Below are 17751 nucleotides of genomic sequence, written 5' to 3'. Positions count from 1 at the left end.
TTGAAATGTTATTCAATTCTGTATTTAGAAATATAAACACTAACATCATTATTTATACAGGGTGTCCAAAAACATTTTTTTTAAATTAAATTAATTGACAAAAAAAAAGAAGAATGTATGCAATTTATTTAATTCAAAATACATTTACTACTGTCAGAAAACAGGAAAAAAATGTTTATTTGAAAAATAAGCATTGCTTTTCGCTTAAATTACATAAATGTTCAAACTTCCAAAAAGCAGGAGCATAGTGGAAGCCGGCTTGAACATTGAATTTAAGCGAAAAGCAATGTTTATTTTTCAAATAAACATTTTTTTCTGTTTTCTGATAAGAGTAAAAAGTATTTTGAATTAAATAAATTACATACATTCTTCTTTTTTTGTCAATTAATTTAATTTAAAAAATTCGTTTTGGACACCCTGTATAAATAATTATGTTATTGTTTACATTACTGAATAGAGAATTGAATAAATACTCTTTCAAATGAGCTAGCACACGACCCCTATTCTTATTTAAAAAAATCATCGATTACGTCATCACTCACAGATAGATAACGTCACTCGTGTGATATATATGCTAAAATATCGTAATTTAAAAATAAAAATCGGCCTGTTTCGGGTTTTTTCCTTAATGTCGTCGGTTAACGAAGTAACGAATTTATTCCTTTCATTTGCACCATACTGTATAATAGAACCAGGACACTATCACAGGACTATACATAACTCTCATACTTACTGCTTATTTGCAAGAAGTATTATTGTGGATTTATTATTCTGTATGTTAACTTAATTTTATATGTTATCACAGGGTATTTTAACTTAGTTGGGTTAATTTTATTTCTTTTCTTTAGGTGCGTGCCTTTATTCAGACGTGGGGCGTCATCATGTATGAAATTTCCTGAAACCCCTGTCTATCGGCTGCTGCGCGGAATAATTCTTCTACTGTGGAACCACAACATTGTCTAATATTACGCAGCCATGAAAGTTCCTTTTTACCAATCCATCTTTTTCCCTCCACTTTTCCTTGTATTATATGGCGATGTAGATGGTATTTAGGTTCTCTAATTATATGGCCGAAGTATTCTGTTTTTGTCCTCTTTATGATGTTTATAAGCAAACATTCTGAATTGACCACACATAACATTTCAGGACCTCCTTGCATAACATCCTTACGTTATATTTAGATCCTGGTTATTATTTGTCTTTGAAATGTTGATTTTAAGGCTTCTCCGATAACTTGCTCACTGACAAGATTTACTAGTAATGCCTGAAGAAATTTTCTGCAAGAACGACTGTATCGTCAGATATTGTTGATTACTTCTCCACCTAGTCCTACTCTATCTTGTATGTCATCTAAATCCACCCTAAAGATTTTTTCAGAGTACAGATTAAAAAGACTGGGTGACAAAACACAACCCTGTCGTACTCCAAGTTTAATGGCTAGTTTTTCATTACAACTATCTCGAATTTGGATAGGGGCTACTAGTCCAAGAGGCAGCGCTGAAAAATCTCTTTGAATTTACTAAAGCTAGATTTTTCACAGTTGATTACTGTGATTGTGTAGAGAAACATATTGCGGTCGGTCAAGCGAAACGTAGAACAGGGGTTACTGAGAGGGTATCAAAGTTGCTTTCCTACGAAGGTAATTAAATCCATTTACTAAGGCTGAAAATCAGTACACACATTCTAAATTAAATATAAATAAAAGGTATTATAGTCGGTCAGCTGTATGACGGGACAGAGCCGGTCGGTCGGCCCCAGTGAATGTACAGGGTTATTCACTATATTTTGACCCCTTGTAAACTGCTTTATTTACAAAATTATAAAAAAAATGTAAACTACAAAAGTTATTCGATTTTTTAATTATGATTTTTTGACATATATATCGTACTAGTGACGTCATCCATTTGGGCGTGATGACGTAATCGACTATTTTTTTAAATGGGAATAGGGGTCGAGTGCTTGCTCATTTGAAAGGTTATTCAATTCCATATTCAGTAATACAAACATTAACATGATTAATTATACAGGGTGTCCAAAAAAATTTTTTTAATTAAATTAATTGTTTAATTAATAATTCAAACATTTTTTTGATACCCTGTATAAATAATGATCTTAATGTTTATAATACTGTATAGAGAATTGAATAACCTTTCAAATGAGCTAGCAGATGACCCCTATTCTCATTTAAAAAATAGTCGATTACGTCATCACGCCCATCGATGGATGGATGACGTCACTAGTACGATATATATGTCAAAAAATCATAATTAAAAAATCGAATGACTTTTGTATTTTACATTTTTTTCTAATTCTGTAAATAAAGCAGTTTACAAGGGGGTCAAAATATAGTGAATAACCCTGTACATTCATTGGGGTCGACCGACCGGATCTGTCCCGTTATACTGCTGACCGACTATAATAACTTTTATTTATATTCAATTTATAATGTGTGTACTGATTTTTAGCCTTAGTAAATGGATTTAATTACCTTCGTAGGAAAGCAACTTTGATACCCTCACAGTAACCTCTGTTCACGTTTCGCTTGACCGACCGCAGTATGTTTCTCTACACAATCACAGTAATCAACTGTGAAAAATTTAGCGTTAGTAAATTCAAAGAGATTTTTCAGCGCAGCGTCTATACTGATTGTAATACTTTAGCGGTCTTATATCGTAGTGGCCAAGTCTTGCTGTCTGCAGGCAATCGAATAGTGTATCGTGTTGTACTCGGTCGAATGCCTTCTCGTAGCCGATGAAACAAATATAAATGTTCTTTGGGAACTCATAACTTTTTTTTTGTAAGCGAACGCTAGACGGTAACAAAATAGTGCCTCCCTAGTTTCTATCTCACTTTGGTTTAATTAAATCTGCATATTCACCTATTTTTCTTTAATATATTTATTTAATATTAATATTCAGGCCTTCTTATATTTTATTTTCTCAAGGTATTGGTCAAGCTAGACCTCAGCTCCAAGCTACTTTAATGCAACGCATGACTGATGTACTCTCACGGATGTTGAATGATCCGATGACCAGGGCAGCACTCAGCGCCGGTGGTGAAGATTCAGTTGACGCTGACGAAAATGCGCCGAGACATTTGGAGAGCAGGAATCAGAATGCGGAAGAGGGGAGTAGTATGGAGACTGACCAAGAGCAAAGGTGAGTCCACTAAGTAAGTTGTAAGTAAACAACTTACAAAACTATACAATATGTGCCATTAGGATTACATATAATCGTTCATTTTTTTATTAGTATGTAAATGTTTCGCGTAAAATTTTCCCAGGAAATATGCCAATGTGACCTGCCCTTTTGTCTTCCAATATGTCTTGCATCTATCTGATCAGCTCTAAGTAGAGCAAAACATTAAATAGAGTGGTCGACGCACTAATTTTTTTAAATCGAATCGGCAGGTATCTTTTAAATTCGGATACGTTGGCAGCGAAGTGTTCTTCTTCTTTAAGTGCCGTCTCCCAATCGGAGGTTGCATATCATCATCACTATCTTTACTTTATCTACCGCTGCTCTGAAGAGTACTATGGAACTGCATTTAAACCAGTCCCTTAAATTCTTCAACCAGGACACTTTACTTCTTCGTATACTCCTTCCTCCTCTTATCTTGCCCTGTATTATCAGTCTTAGCAGTTCATATCGCTGTTCCCTCATTACGTGTCCCAGATATTGCCACTTTCTTATTTTTATTGTGTTTATTATTTCGTATTCTTTACCCATTTCTCGCAATACTTTCGTGTTAGTTTTATTCTGTGTCCATGCTATTCTAAGCATCCTCCTGTAACATCACATTTCAAAGGACTGTAGCTTATTTATGTGTTTTTGCTTTCAATGTCCAGTCCATATTGCAGTATCGTAAACACGTAGCATCTCAGAGCTCTTACTCTCAGTTCTAATCTAAGGTCCTTGTTGCAGAGAATTGTTTTCATTTTTACAAACTCATTTCTTGCTATTTCTCCCCTGACCCTTATTTCTGTTGTTTGATCATTATTTTCCGAAATCCAGGTTCCTAGGTATTTGTATTTATCAACCTTTTCTATCGGTACATTTCCGTATGATAAAATGTATGATTATTTTACTCTGGGCTAATTAGCAAAATACAAGGAAAAGTTATTTACCAGCAATTTTATTGCTGGAATCGAATCTTATTATTGTATGTATTAATAATATAGGTATGCAAAGTCCGCAGATAGTGTGCTACTTTTTTTATAAACAAAATGGCGCCCGAAAATCGTGTTTTTTTCAATTTTTGCTCTATAACTTCAAAGATTTTAACTTTACACCAAAAACACCCAAATAAAAATTCTCCGCAATTAAATTCTGCATAGAGACGTGTTTTCCCCGATTCACTCGACGAAAACTTTCCCCGGAAAAAGCGGGTTTTTCCAACAAAATCTTTAATTTTCAACTAAAACTTTCGATAAGTAATTGTTAATAAATAACTAAATAACTTGGTAATGTAAAAGCCCTTTTCGTATGGATTATAATTCCAGAAGCCAATGGAAATTGAATGAATAGTTTAGCAACAATTGAATTGTTAATTAAAAATTTACGGTCACTATAATAACGACAATAATTATGATGCATAAGAATAACTATGATTTTTTCATAAAAAGACACTATACCTATCTAATGTACTTTACAGAATTGAAATTTGACTATTTAAGCGGCCTCAGGAATATTTTAAAATTATAAACAATTTTTTGGTTTATAAACAAATAGAATATCTCGAGAAATATTAAACTAAATTAAATTAAAAAACGTTTAATTATGACGAGTGTTTCCTGAGATACAACCGGTGAAAATTGACCGGAATTTACGGCAAAGATATAAACAATAGGATCATAATTTTCAAACCACCACCTTTTTATTTTTGTCCTCTTTCTCCACACCAATTTTCATATCTTTAAAATACTCATAACATATATTATTATAATAAAAACTATCGATAATACGTGTGAAAATTGCCAAAAATAGCAAAATTCCAATCAAAAATTAGGTTGGAGAAAGTGTAACCCTCAAAGTTCAAAATCGGTATACGTTAAAAAATGCATTTTCTCGGCTTCCCATGGAGCAATTTCCTTCATTCTTTTTTTGTTCCCTAATAACTCGAGTAGAGCCATCGAACTAACGCATTATTAAATGTCAAACTTGCTTTTGTTTTGTTATAATAGATTAATTTATTTATAAGAACAGAAAACTACATATTTTTTCCAGTTGTAGGCTTTTTTTTAGATAAACTTACTACAAGTGTACCTTTAAAGTTAAAAACATAAATATTCTCATCTGAAAGCTGTATAATTATTTAAACAATTTTTATTTAAACAAATTAAAATTTTGTGTTATAATAAATAAATTAAATTATTATAACAAAAAAAAGCAAGTCTGACATTTAATAATGCGTTAGTTCGATGGTTCTACTCGAGTTACTTAGGAACAAAAAAAGAATGAAGGAAATTGCTCCATGGGAAGCCGAGAAAATGCATTTTTTTAACGTATACCGATTTTGAACTTTGAGGGTTACATTTTCTCCAACCTAATTTTTGATTGGAATTTTGCTATTTTTGGCAATTTTCACACGTATTATCGATAGTTTTTATTATAATTATATATGTTATGAGTATTTTAAGGATATGAAAATTGGTGTGGAGAAAGAGGACAAAAATAAAAAGGCGATTGTTTGAAAATTATGATCCTGTTGTGTATATCTTTGCCGTAAATTCCGGTCAAGTTTGACCGGTTGTATCTCAGGAACTACTCATCATAATTAAACGTTTTTTCTTTTGAAAGAAGCGTCCTGTCACTGTTTTTCGAATATTGTTTTTACATTTTAATTTAATTTAATGTTTCCCGAGATATTCTATTTGTTTATAAGCCAAAAAATTCTTTATAATTTTAAAATATTTCTGAGGCCGCTTAAATAGTCCAATTTCAATTCTGTAAAGTACATTAGCTAGGTATAGTGTCTTTTTATGAAAAAATCATAGTTATTCTTATGCATCATAATTATTGTCGTTATTATAGCGACCGTAAATTTTTAATTAAGAATTCAATTGTTGCTAAACTGTTCATTCAATTTCCATCGGATTCTGGAATTATAATCCATACGAAAAGGGCTTTTACATTACCAAGTTATTTAATTATCTATTAACAATTACTTATCTAAAATTTTAGTTGAAAATTAAAGATTTTGTTGGAAAAACCCGCTTTTTCCTGGGAAAGTTTTCGTCGAAGTGAATCGGGGAAAACACGTCTCTATGCAGAATTTAATTGCGGTGAATTTTTATTTGGATGTTTTTGGTGTAAACTTAAAATATTTGAAGTTATAGAGCAAAAATTGAAAAAAACACGATTTTCGGGCGCCATTTTGTTTATAAAAAAAGTAGCACACTATCTGCGGACTTTGCATACCTATATTATTAATATATACAATCATAAGATTCGATTCCAGCAATAAAATTGCTGGTAAATAACTTTTCCCAAAAATGGCCTATTCTCCGATAATCAGCCCAGACTATTTGTATATTTGCTTTCTCTGTGATTATTATGTATACAGTGCTAGTCAAAAGTCCGTACCCCCCCTCGTATCTTTTGAACGGTTATACATATAATAGTGAAATTTGGAGGGAGGAAATAAACGGACGTACGCTTCTTAACTAGTCATGACAGGTGACGTAATAGTGACAGATGACTTTACAGCGCCACTGTGACAGATCATTTGCAATGGGACCTTATGGCAAGTGACACCTCATTTGAAAGGTATTGATAATACCTATTCAGTCATTTGATTTTGATTTTGGTGAATAAATGAAATAAATATAACTTTGTAGTTTCGCATTTAATTATTAAAAATTCAAATGTCCGCCCATGGTTATTTTGTCAAAAAAGTTGACATTTTTCAGCTCTCTAGTAGTTTTTACGTCAACGTCAACCTTTTTGACAAGTAACCATAGGCGGAGGTTTGAATTTTTATTAATTAAATGCGAAACTACAATTTTATATTATTTCATTTATTCATACAAATGAGTTTAAACTCAAACAAAATTAGTATAGCTGAATGGGTATTTTCAATACCTATCAAACGAGGTATCGCTTACCATAGGGTACCATTTAAAATTATCTGTCACAGTGGCGCTGTAAAGTCATCTGTCACTTTTACGTCACCTGTCATGACTAGTTAAGAAGCATACGTCAGTTCATTTCCTTCCTCCAAATTTCACTATTATAAGTATAACCGTTCAAAAGTTACGAGGGGGGGTACGGACTTTTGACTAGCACTGTATAGTCTTTTTTATATTCATTTCTAGTCCACATTTTTCACAGAAACTGTTTGTTTTGTTTAGCAGTAGGTAATTGGAGTTGTTCAGCAGGGCTTGCCATAATCACGATGTCATCTGCATATCTTATGTTGTTAATAGATCTTCTGTTATTATTCCTTCACTTTTAAATAGTAATGCTTCTTCAAAAATGGCCTTACCATATACATTAAATAGTATTGGAGACATAATACATCCTTGCCTAACTCCTCTCCTGATTTCAATTTCTGGAATGGGTTGGGTATCTATTACAATGTTTGCTCTTTGATTCCAGTAAAGGTTTGTTATTATTCGTAAGTCCCTTTTGTCTTTAGAATTTGGACTAATTTTTCATGTCTTACTTTGTCAAATGTTTTTTCCAAATCAACTTAACAAACATGCACATCCACATTCATATTATAGTCTTTTTACTACAAAAGCAAGATTACGTAGGTCAGAATTTCTGACGTCAGAGTACTGCCAAGACATTAGAACGTGACTTTTCATCATGGCCACGTGTATGTCATTACTTGTCAGATATTTTCTTTGTTTTTTTTTGCTGTACAAGTAATATCTATATATAATTATTTATTCTAATTAATGATGTCAATCGGTTTTCATTTCTTGCCGAAATATATTAAGAATACGCCGAAATATTTGTAATGTGTAGCAAACTGAGCCGGCCCTGTCTTTCCACACCACGGCATGATCGACTGGTGTCGATTGTACCCGACCCCACTACCACATGGACTCGAGGTGGTGGTAGGTACTCGGAGAGAGGCCAGGGCATTTTCGGTCATTCGACAATTCAACACTCGAATCCAAGACGTTGACAAGTGAAGACGTGTAATAAAGACTTTAACTCTCAGCGTTTCTTTAAATTTCGATAACTTAATGTTTTTTTTGTATTAAGATTTTAGACTCAATAAAGTTTTAATCATAACATTTCAACTGGCGTCCAACGTAAAGCCTTTTTAAAATTAATATCGTCGTGTTAAGAAATAAGAATTGCAACGATTCCGCTTAACATTGAACACGTGCAGATTTACGGCAAAACATTCGCAAAGCAGGCTTTGTTTAGTTCACTTATCCGCATTGAAAAAATCCAATTGAAGACACCCGACAAAACATTCGCTTTATGGAGCTTTGTTTAGTAGTTGTTTTCATAGGAAATAATTAGCAAATTCTAAAATAAAGGTAATTGAAGACACCCGACAAAACATTCGCTATCTACGGCTTTGTTTAGTAGTTGTTTTCAATAATAATAACAAATAATATTCAAACTTGTAACTGAATAGTAAATTCAATTGAAGACACCCGACAAAACATTCGCTATCTACGGCTTTGTTTAGTAGTTGTTTTCAATAATAATAACAAATAATATTCAAACTTGTAACTGAATAGTAAATTCAATTGAAGACACCCGACAAACATTCGCCTTTGTGGCTTTGTTAGTAGCTGTTTTTGGAAATTTTGAAATAATTTAATAAACGTGTTGAAGGCGACCAACAGAACATTCGCACTTGTGGCTTTGTTTAGTAGCGTTTTCAATACAAAAACGAACATTTCTACATATTACCTATTAACAAATATTTTAAACGTGTTGAAGACATCAGACGAAACATTCGCCTTTCGTGGCTTTGTTTAGTAGCTGTTCTCAACACACATTATATTATATTCACATTTTACTTTGGCTTGCAGATCGTGCAATAAAACATTCACTAGCTTTTCATTGTTTTGTCAGTTCTGTACGTTTCAAACAAGCGTCGACAAGAATTCGCTTTGCGACGATTTGTATAATTGTGATAACCCGTAAGCGACGACTACACCAAACGTGGCCGATCCAAATCAAAACGCGACACTTAGAAGAAGTCCAAGATTTGCTGAAAATATGACTACTATAACTATGTCTGCGGATCAATTTAATGAATTACTTAGAACAGTCGCAGCCAGTCCAGGCACCAACAATTCCAGCGGTAGTTTTAGTAAATGCACCGCACGTTTTAGCGGTAAACGATGTCATAATACAGTTGAAACATTCATAACAACGGTGTCAATTTATAAAGAAATTGAAAATATTTCAGAAGCAGACGCACTGAAAGGGTTACCTTTACTGCTTACTGACAATGCAGCTGTATGGTGGCAAGGCGTCCAGAACGAAGCCAAAACCTGGAACGACGCTACCCAATTACTTAGAACAGCATTCTCACCATCTAAACCTGCACACCAAGTTTATGTTGATATATTTAACAATAAGCAACAATCCAACGAAACCATTGATGAATTCGTTACGCAGAAGAGGGCGTTACTCGCTCAACTGCCCCTCAACAGACACGACGAACAGACCCAATTGGACTTAATATATGGATTGCTGAGTCTCCACATACGGAAAGAAGTACCCCGAAATAAAATAACCACGTTCAGTGAGCTTTTAGATAAAGGCCGACAATGTGAGGAGATTCGCAAAGAAGCTATCCCAGATAAAGGAATAGACGAGAAACAAGGCACTTCAACAAAACGCAAGCCGGCACGATGTGGATTTTGCCACTTCAAAGGCCACACAACTGATGTGTGTAGAAAGCGGCAGACTAAAGAAAATGAAAAGCATCCCGGTACCAACAAAGCACCTGATACGCAGAATTCAATGAAAGAATTGCCCCAAACCAATAATGGTATCATATGCTATGGATGTGGCAAGGCCGGTTACTACAGAAGCAATTGTCCAGTATGTACAGCTTCGCGACCTAACGTAAACACCCAAGCTGTGAATTTTTACTCCTTCAATACACTACAAAGCTTAAGCACTCAAGTACCGACAATACCAATAACAGTACAAGGCATCCGAGGCATTGCGCATATAGACACTGCAGCCAGGACTAGCGTCGCTGGTAGATCTCTCTATGAGTGCTTGAAGAAGACACCATCTGTTATTTTCAAGAAATCGGAAGCTACGGTAACCCTAGCCGATGGTTCTAACCAAATGCAAGAGCTGCTTAGCACCACAGTTGAAATAGATATTGAAACCAGAACTTTTCAAATAAACTTTATAGTTCTACCGAACGCTTCAGATAATCGAACACTTCTGGGAATCGATTTTCTCGAGAAGGCGGCCATGACCCTACACATACCACAAAGGTGCTGGTCTTTTGCTGATAAACCAGACCAATTTTTTGAGTTTTTGGAAACGACGGATCATACTCCGAATGACAGACAACAAGCACCCTCAAAGAAAACTGTATATGCTACAGGGGTTAGGCAAGTAAGGTCACCGTTTCTCGACATTTTTACATCGCCATTACCGGAAGAGCAAAGTTATAATCTATGCGAGCTAGAACTACCAAATGTACCAACACAGATACCATTAAAAGAAGTATTTCAACACAATGACTTATATTCGCCAGATGCTATTGATGAAATATTCAAAGACTCGATACCTTCCCTATATAGTAGTCCACCTCGTGATCCTCGAAAAAGAAGAAGGTTCGAAATATTTGGAAGAAATATATGGAAAGAGAAAAGACTCCCAGCGGTCGATTAGCAAGATGGAGCCTGCAGCTACAATCCTACAATCTAAAGATTCAGTACTCGCCTGGTATGCTTAATACTCGCCTAAATCAAAATGCTTCTTTAATAGATTATTTTGAACAAGAACGAAATAATGGTTCCATTTTACCATTAACTGCAGAGAAGTAAGTTAAAGAATTTAGATTTCTTAATGTAGATTTTTTAGATTAGGTTTATTAGAAATAAAATTATTATTAGATTAAAAGATCAGAAAGTTTTTTATGAATTTTAGCGTTTACAGTACTTAGTTTTAAAATAATATTAAATGATCTATTTTAATGATCTACACTATGATAATATTGTTGTTAATTAATATATTTCGGCAAGTAATGAAAACCAGTTGACATCATGAATTAGAATAAATAATTATAGATATTATTTGTATAGTAAACAAAAACAAAGAAAAATATCTCTGACACGTAATAACATAAATTCGAACAATAAAACACTGAAAACGTTTGTTTTCTATACTTCCACAAAATTTATTACAACTATGTGACTACAGCTGTTTCGGCAGAGTGCCTTTCAACGTTTTCAGTGTTTTATTGTTCGATAAAATGAACTTCCATCAAGTAACGGTCGAATCCATCAATTATTTAATGACATAAACGTGGCCATGATGAAAAGTCACATTCTAATGTCTTGGCAGTGCTCTGACGTCAGAAATTTTGACGTACGTAATCTTGCTTTGGTAGTAAAAAGACATGCATACATCTTTAAGCTAACACATTAAAAGCAAGCCAAGTGTTAGGAATCAAAATAATCTTAATAATTTGCTTTCGTATTGATTTAAATCCAATTATATTTGTAGCAGTTCTGATAGACCTCCCGCACAAGATTGCCAGCCAAATCCAGATGGTCCTCGTGCTGGAATCACTAGTCACCTTCATACCCACTTGATCGCGCTAAGAGATCTTAGAGAAGGTTTCATAAATCAGCATGGTGCGGAACCGTCTGTAAGCTTTAGATATTCTCAACAGAGCACCTCAAACTCAACGATAAGCCTTCGTGTCAATAATAGAAGCTTTTTCGAGGAAAATCCTCCAACAGCCTCTACAGTGCCTTCAACTTCAGAGCGTGGTCGCAGAGACAGGACTGAAAGGAGAGAAGAAACGGTAAATTACAAAAATATTTAAAACTTTTATACTTTGTTAAAATAGACTCCAAACGTATTCGCTCCGTAATTGTTCTATTAATAGCCAAAAACGTAAGCGTAATTTCTATAGATCTCCAATAATGTCAAATAAATTAGAGAAAAGATTTAAACTATGAGGAATGAACTCAAAAGATAGATTCACACCAAATAATGTCACTATAAAAATCATCAGATTCATCTTCTTTTTTGGTTGACCATGTCAGCCTTCGACGGTAATCCACTCATCAGTATCGGACAACTTATAAGACTAATAACAATGCTCTAAAGAGTTCTAAAAACAACAGTTTTGTTATATAAATGCAGACTTACGTCTAAAAATTAGAGAAATAACTAAGAAAACACAAAAAAATCGCCGATATAATTCATTAACCTAAGAAATTTAAAAGTCAGTAGTGTCAAAATTTCATAATTTAGTGGAGAAACTTGCTTGCGGTTGGATCAATTACAAACGAGCATTACAGCGCGGTAAATTTGAATTACACCTTCTGACAATAAAACACTGAAAACGTTTGTTTTCTATACCTCCACAAAATTTATTATAACTAAGTGACTACAGCTGTTTCGGCAGAGTGCCTTTCTCAAGTGATCACTTGAGAAAGGCACTCTGCCGAAACAGCTGTAGTCACTTAGTTATAATAAATTTTGTGGAGTGATCACTTGAGAAAGGCACTCTGCCGAAACAGCTGTAGTCACTTAGTTATAATAAATTTTGTGGAGGTATAGAAAACAAACGTTTTCAGTGTTTTATTGTTAGATAAAATGAACTTCCATCAAGTAACGGTCGAATCCATCAATTATTTACACCTTCTGGTTTAAAAACGAGGATATATTTTTCCTTTTCTATTGCTTTTGGGATTGAAAAGATAAATTATGATGAATTTCTATAAACTCAGTTCTTAATACTTGTACTACATCCATTTTATACAAAAATTGGAAAAGTATCGTTAAAAACTAATTATTAATAATTTTCAACTTCACAATATGTATTTATCATATGCTTAACTTCAAATTGTGGTCGCCAAAAATGTCACGTGACTACGCTAGGTGTTGCGTCAGTCATGCACGGAGCGAATATCGTTCGTAGAAACTCTTTCATCCGTAGCAAATTAATAATATTATTAGTTAATCGGAATCTTAAAATAAACTGGCCGATACGTGTACATTAGGACAGTTAATATTTCAGTATAAAAAATGCAAAGTAAATTGATCTTTTTGCATTTTTTATATATAAAACAAGAAAAATATAAAGTTCATTAGTGGAAGATATGTTAGCACAATGCATTTGAAATATTATTGGACTAAAAATGTTATTCTATTGATAACTAAATTTTTTTTGGACTCTTTCTGCGGAATTACATGCCGCAAAAATCGATATTAACAGTCTATGGGCGATATAGGTTTGTAGTGAATGAATTTACATCATATTATAGCCGATTTTATATACATACAGTATGTCTGTGTAACTTGGAACCATATGGAAAACTTTTTTTATTGTCAATTTTACGAAAAAATTGGATGTCTGGGTTTGGGTCTAGTTATACCATACTAAAAGAGCTGATATGAATATTACGTGACGCAAAAATGTATTTTAATTTTGATGGAAAATAAAATTCTAGTTTTGTTTTGAAAGATTTTTCCATAATATTTGCTAAATTTGATCTAGAACGCGCCACAAAGGGCTTCAAAATGCAAACTTTATCAAAGTTATCCTTTTGTGGCGCGTTTTACTTCAAATTTAGCAAATATTATGGAAAAATCTTTTAAAACAAAGCTAGAATTTTATTTTCCATCAAAATGAAAATACATTTTTGCATCACGTAATATTCATATCAGCTCTTTTAGTATGGTATAAGTAGACCCAAACCCAGACATCCAATTTTTTCGTAAAATTGACAATAAAAAAGTTTTCCATTTGGTTCCAAGTTACACAGACACACTGTATATAGAATCGGCTATAATATGATGTACATCCTTCTAATTGTAAAAAATGCAAATTTTTTCAAATTAGCAATACCGAACATAATTTTTATTTCTTACAAATATGAAAGTTAGTAATATGAGGATAAATGAAGACCGTCAATAATGTTTTTAATATTTTAATATAAACGTAAACACTGTTAATAATTACCCTCTATAATTTTTTTATTTCAATATTATTTAAAACTATATTTTAGAATGCTGAAGTCGATTTAGACTACGAAGATGAAGAAGAAGCTGTACCTGACGCTCTCGGAGGAGGTGGTGGAAAAGTTAACGAAGAGGAGGACGATAAACAACACGTGTTCGAGGCTGAAATGAAAATGAAGTATATGGGACACAGAAACTCAAGGTATATTAAACTTCCCTTAATTATAGAGAGATTCGCCTAATCTGTTACCATTTTCTTTATTTTTTCTCTAATTAAAAAATATCCAGGGGTAAAGAAAACATTATACGCGGATGCCCAAATATTCGTTGAAGATTCTCCAATCGATCTAAACAGAAAATTGGCAATTTTAAAACAATATCGTGTACTTCCATTCTAACTTTTCCCATGCACGAAATAATTCACGAACTACTTTTTATAAAGGTCTCTTTTTAACTCACAGAAACTAGTATCGCAAAATTAAGCCGCTTTTCCATAGAAATCACAATAAGTTAAACAAGAATAAACAATATCGAATGTCTTTGATAGCTTATGAATTTTGACGTTTATAATTTTCAATGACCGTGACAGATTTTTGATGTATTTGCTGTTATTGTTTATTTTGTTTTATAAATCAATAAAGTTTTATTTATTTATCATTGAAGTTTATTTGGTTTTATATTTATAAAATAATAAATAAATATTCCAGTTAAATAAAGGAAAAGTTGCAATACTGACTTTTGGGTCCCCAGAAAAAGACGAGTATTAGTAATATCGTAGTGTTGATAATTCAATTTGTAAAAAATTTGCATTTGTATCACTGTTTCCCCAAAGGTTTAATATATTAAGAATATTAGTTGTTTTTTTTTGCAATTCACTCGATAGTTTTGTATTTCTCAACCTTAGGTAATATTAAATCTTCTTAACAATAGTAACTTTGTTGTTGTGATTTTTTTAAAATTTATTTATTACCGTTCTGTATTTCGCTGGTACCTATGATTAATGTGATTCCTAATACATTTTCAGTGAAAATAATAATTCTTTGGTAAGTGTTGACGATACAATTCTTATTTATATGCGTGTCCGCTAAGATTATAACTCCCAAAATATTTATAACGAAAAGATTTAGTTCATAATAGATGCCGACGAAAACAATTATTTCTGAGAACTTTTTAGTAATTATAATTTTCGTGGACCCACAGAAGAAATGATGTTTTTTGCTGATACTCCTCAAAAAATAAATTTTTTCGCTAAAACATTTTTCGCGGCGTTCATTGAAAGTTCTACTCTTAACAGCATTTTTCGGAGCTATACTTTTCGTAGACGGTGGCGATTTATCTTTATATTCGTAATAGTCTGTTTGATGTTCAAACACTTTAATTTTGAGTCCATCAATCTTCTCAATAGTGAAAAAAGATTAAACACTTCAATAAATTAACTTCAACGGGATAATAGTCATTTCCTAATTATTACCACGGACACTCTGACAGTACGTACAGTCGGAAAAATGAAAGAATACCCAACATCAATCACTTATTTTGTATTTGCTCTCTTTTTCTATAAACAACAAACGTTTGTTATAGAAAAAGACAGCAAATACAAAATAAGTGATTGATGTGATCGTTCATGGGTATTCTTTCATTTTTCCGACTGTATCAATGATCTAAACATCGACGTACGTTTCACTTTATTTTTTGATTCAACTTGTTTGAAAATGAATCGTGACGCATGGGAAAAGTTATAGTGGAAGAACAATAACAAGCTTTCCTGTTAGGGTGTGCTCCACTTGGTTTACGGGTTCATGTTTTAAGGCACAGGAAACATGCCTTTCGTCTTTTCCTGTTAGCTACAGTATGTGATGACTACTAGTGGGATGGCTTGTATCGAAAAAGGCCGATATCATACCCATAAGCATAATTTCTTTTTAATCGATGGATTATGATGCCGATGTACTATGTTTAAAAGTTTACCAAAATTTTTCCATGGCAAACAGTTTTTAAACAACTCACAAAAAGATTGCTATTTTTGCTTCGAAACTACCTTTTTTTAACAATTTGAGGTGTTTTAAGACGAAAGTTATTGTGATTTTTCAGTAAAATGCTTACTTTAAGTAAGCATTCCGCCTCTGTAGATTTTACTTAGTTACGTCATAACCTACTTACTCCAAAATTTTGGTGCAATATCTCCATCATGAGCATCACAAAAAAAAATAATAAAAACGCGACTTTTACCCCTTATAACAACCCTCGTCCCCTACTCTGGTTTCCGCCTCTGGGGATTTTACTTAGTTATGTCGTGGTCTACTTATTCCCGAATTTTGTTGCACTATCTCAATCACGAACGTCGCAAAAAACCTTTTTAATTTTTTATATTCATCCCTGCCCCACCCCTTTGTCGGCCACGCAGCGTTCCACCCCTGGAGATTTTACTTAGTTACGTCATGACCTACTTCCCAAATTTTGGTGTACTATCTCGATCATGAGTCACAAAAAAAAATAATAAAAACCGCGACTTTGACCCCTTATAACTACCCTCGTCCCCACTCTGGTTTCCGGCTCTGGGGATTTTACTTAGTTACGTCATGGTCTACTTATTACCAAATTTTAGTGCACTATCTCAATGACGAACGTCGGAAAAACCCCCTTATATTTTTTATATTTACCCCTACCCCCACTCCTTTGTCGGGTACGCAGCGTTCCGCCTCAAGAGATTTTACTTAGTTCTGTCATGGCCTACTTATTCCCAAATTTGATGCACTATCTCGATCATAAGCGTCACAAAAAATATAATAAAAACCGCGACTTTGACTCCTTATAACTACCCTCGTCCCCCACTTTGGTTTCCGGCCGTTGGGGAAAGTCACGTACACAACTAATTCAACATATCCCCGTATAGTTTTCCATATTACTTATCACGCACAAAATCCGCTCCCAGCTCTTAGACTAATATTTATTCGACGTTTGTATGACACACTAAGGGCATATCAACTATGAACCTCCAAATAAAACGTTGGATTTAATATAGGTATAAAATCTGTACCTCGGAGGGATACAACACTTTGTCCAGATTTTTCAAGAATTACATTATTATACACTAATTAGTTTTCATATTTTCTATCGGAATTGAACACTAAGTTAAGACCATTTCTTAACTCAGATGGCTTCTTTTAAAAGAACACCCAGTCTATTTTTACTTAGAGCGATAGAACACCACGTAGACTTGATATTTTATCCCATAGCACATGAATTTCTACTGGACATACTATTGTTATAGACGTATACATATACATATTTATTAACATAGACCGAGCAAACATTTTGAGTCTTAAATAGAATCGCGTAATTGAATTATCTTTTCCATTTGCTAGGTATACGCTCTGAGCTTCGCTGGTGGCGCTCCTAGCGGATTACTAATTCAACTTTCACCGGTAATTTTTAAATTTATTATTTAATTGTTATCGCTTAATATTTACAACGCAAAAAAGTAATTAAATTGTAATCGATTTTTTTAAGATTTTGCTAATCATTTTGACGTTCTATTGATAAAATATGAATTTCTTACTTCGGATACTTTCACAATTATCGTGTAGATGGCGCTAAGATT

At 33.3% G+C, this 17751-nt stretch overlaps 1 protein-coding gene across 2 annotated transcripts in view; it reads left to right on the top strand.

Moving 5' to 3' along the window:
- The window catches only part of LOC114330527 (DDB1- and CUL4-associated factor 6), a 76727-nt gene that overhangs the window by 43531 nt on the left and 15445 nt on the right, over positions 1-17751 (top strand). The window contains exons 7-9 of one of the 2 annotated variants that reach the window (XM_028279880.2): positions 2945-3158; positions 11682-11982; positions 14198-14352. In XM_028279880.2, coding sequence (XP_028135681.1) covers positions 2945-3158; positions 11682-11982; positions 14198-14352 — 670 coding nt within the window. Of the gene's footprint in view, positions 1-2944; positions 3159-11678; positions 11983-14197; positions 14353-17751 lie in introns of both variants that reach the window. The other variant, XM_028279879.2, reaches the window with a different exon arrangement.

This window comes from Diabrotica virgifera, chromosome 3, assembly GCF_917563875.1.
Source record: "Diabrotica virgifera virgifera chromosome 3, PGI_DIABVI_V3a".
NCBI lineage: Eukaryota > Metazoa > Arthropoda > Insecta > Coleoptera > Chrysomelidae > Diabrotica > Diabrotica virgifera.
This window is presented reverse-complemented; position numbering and strand designations above follow the sequence as displayed.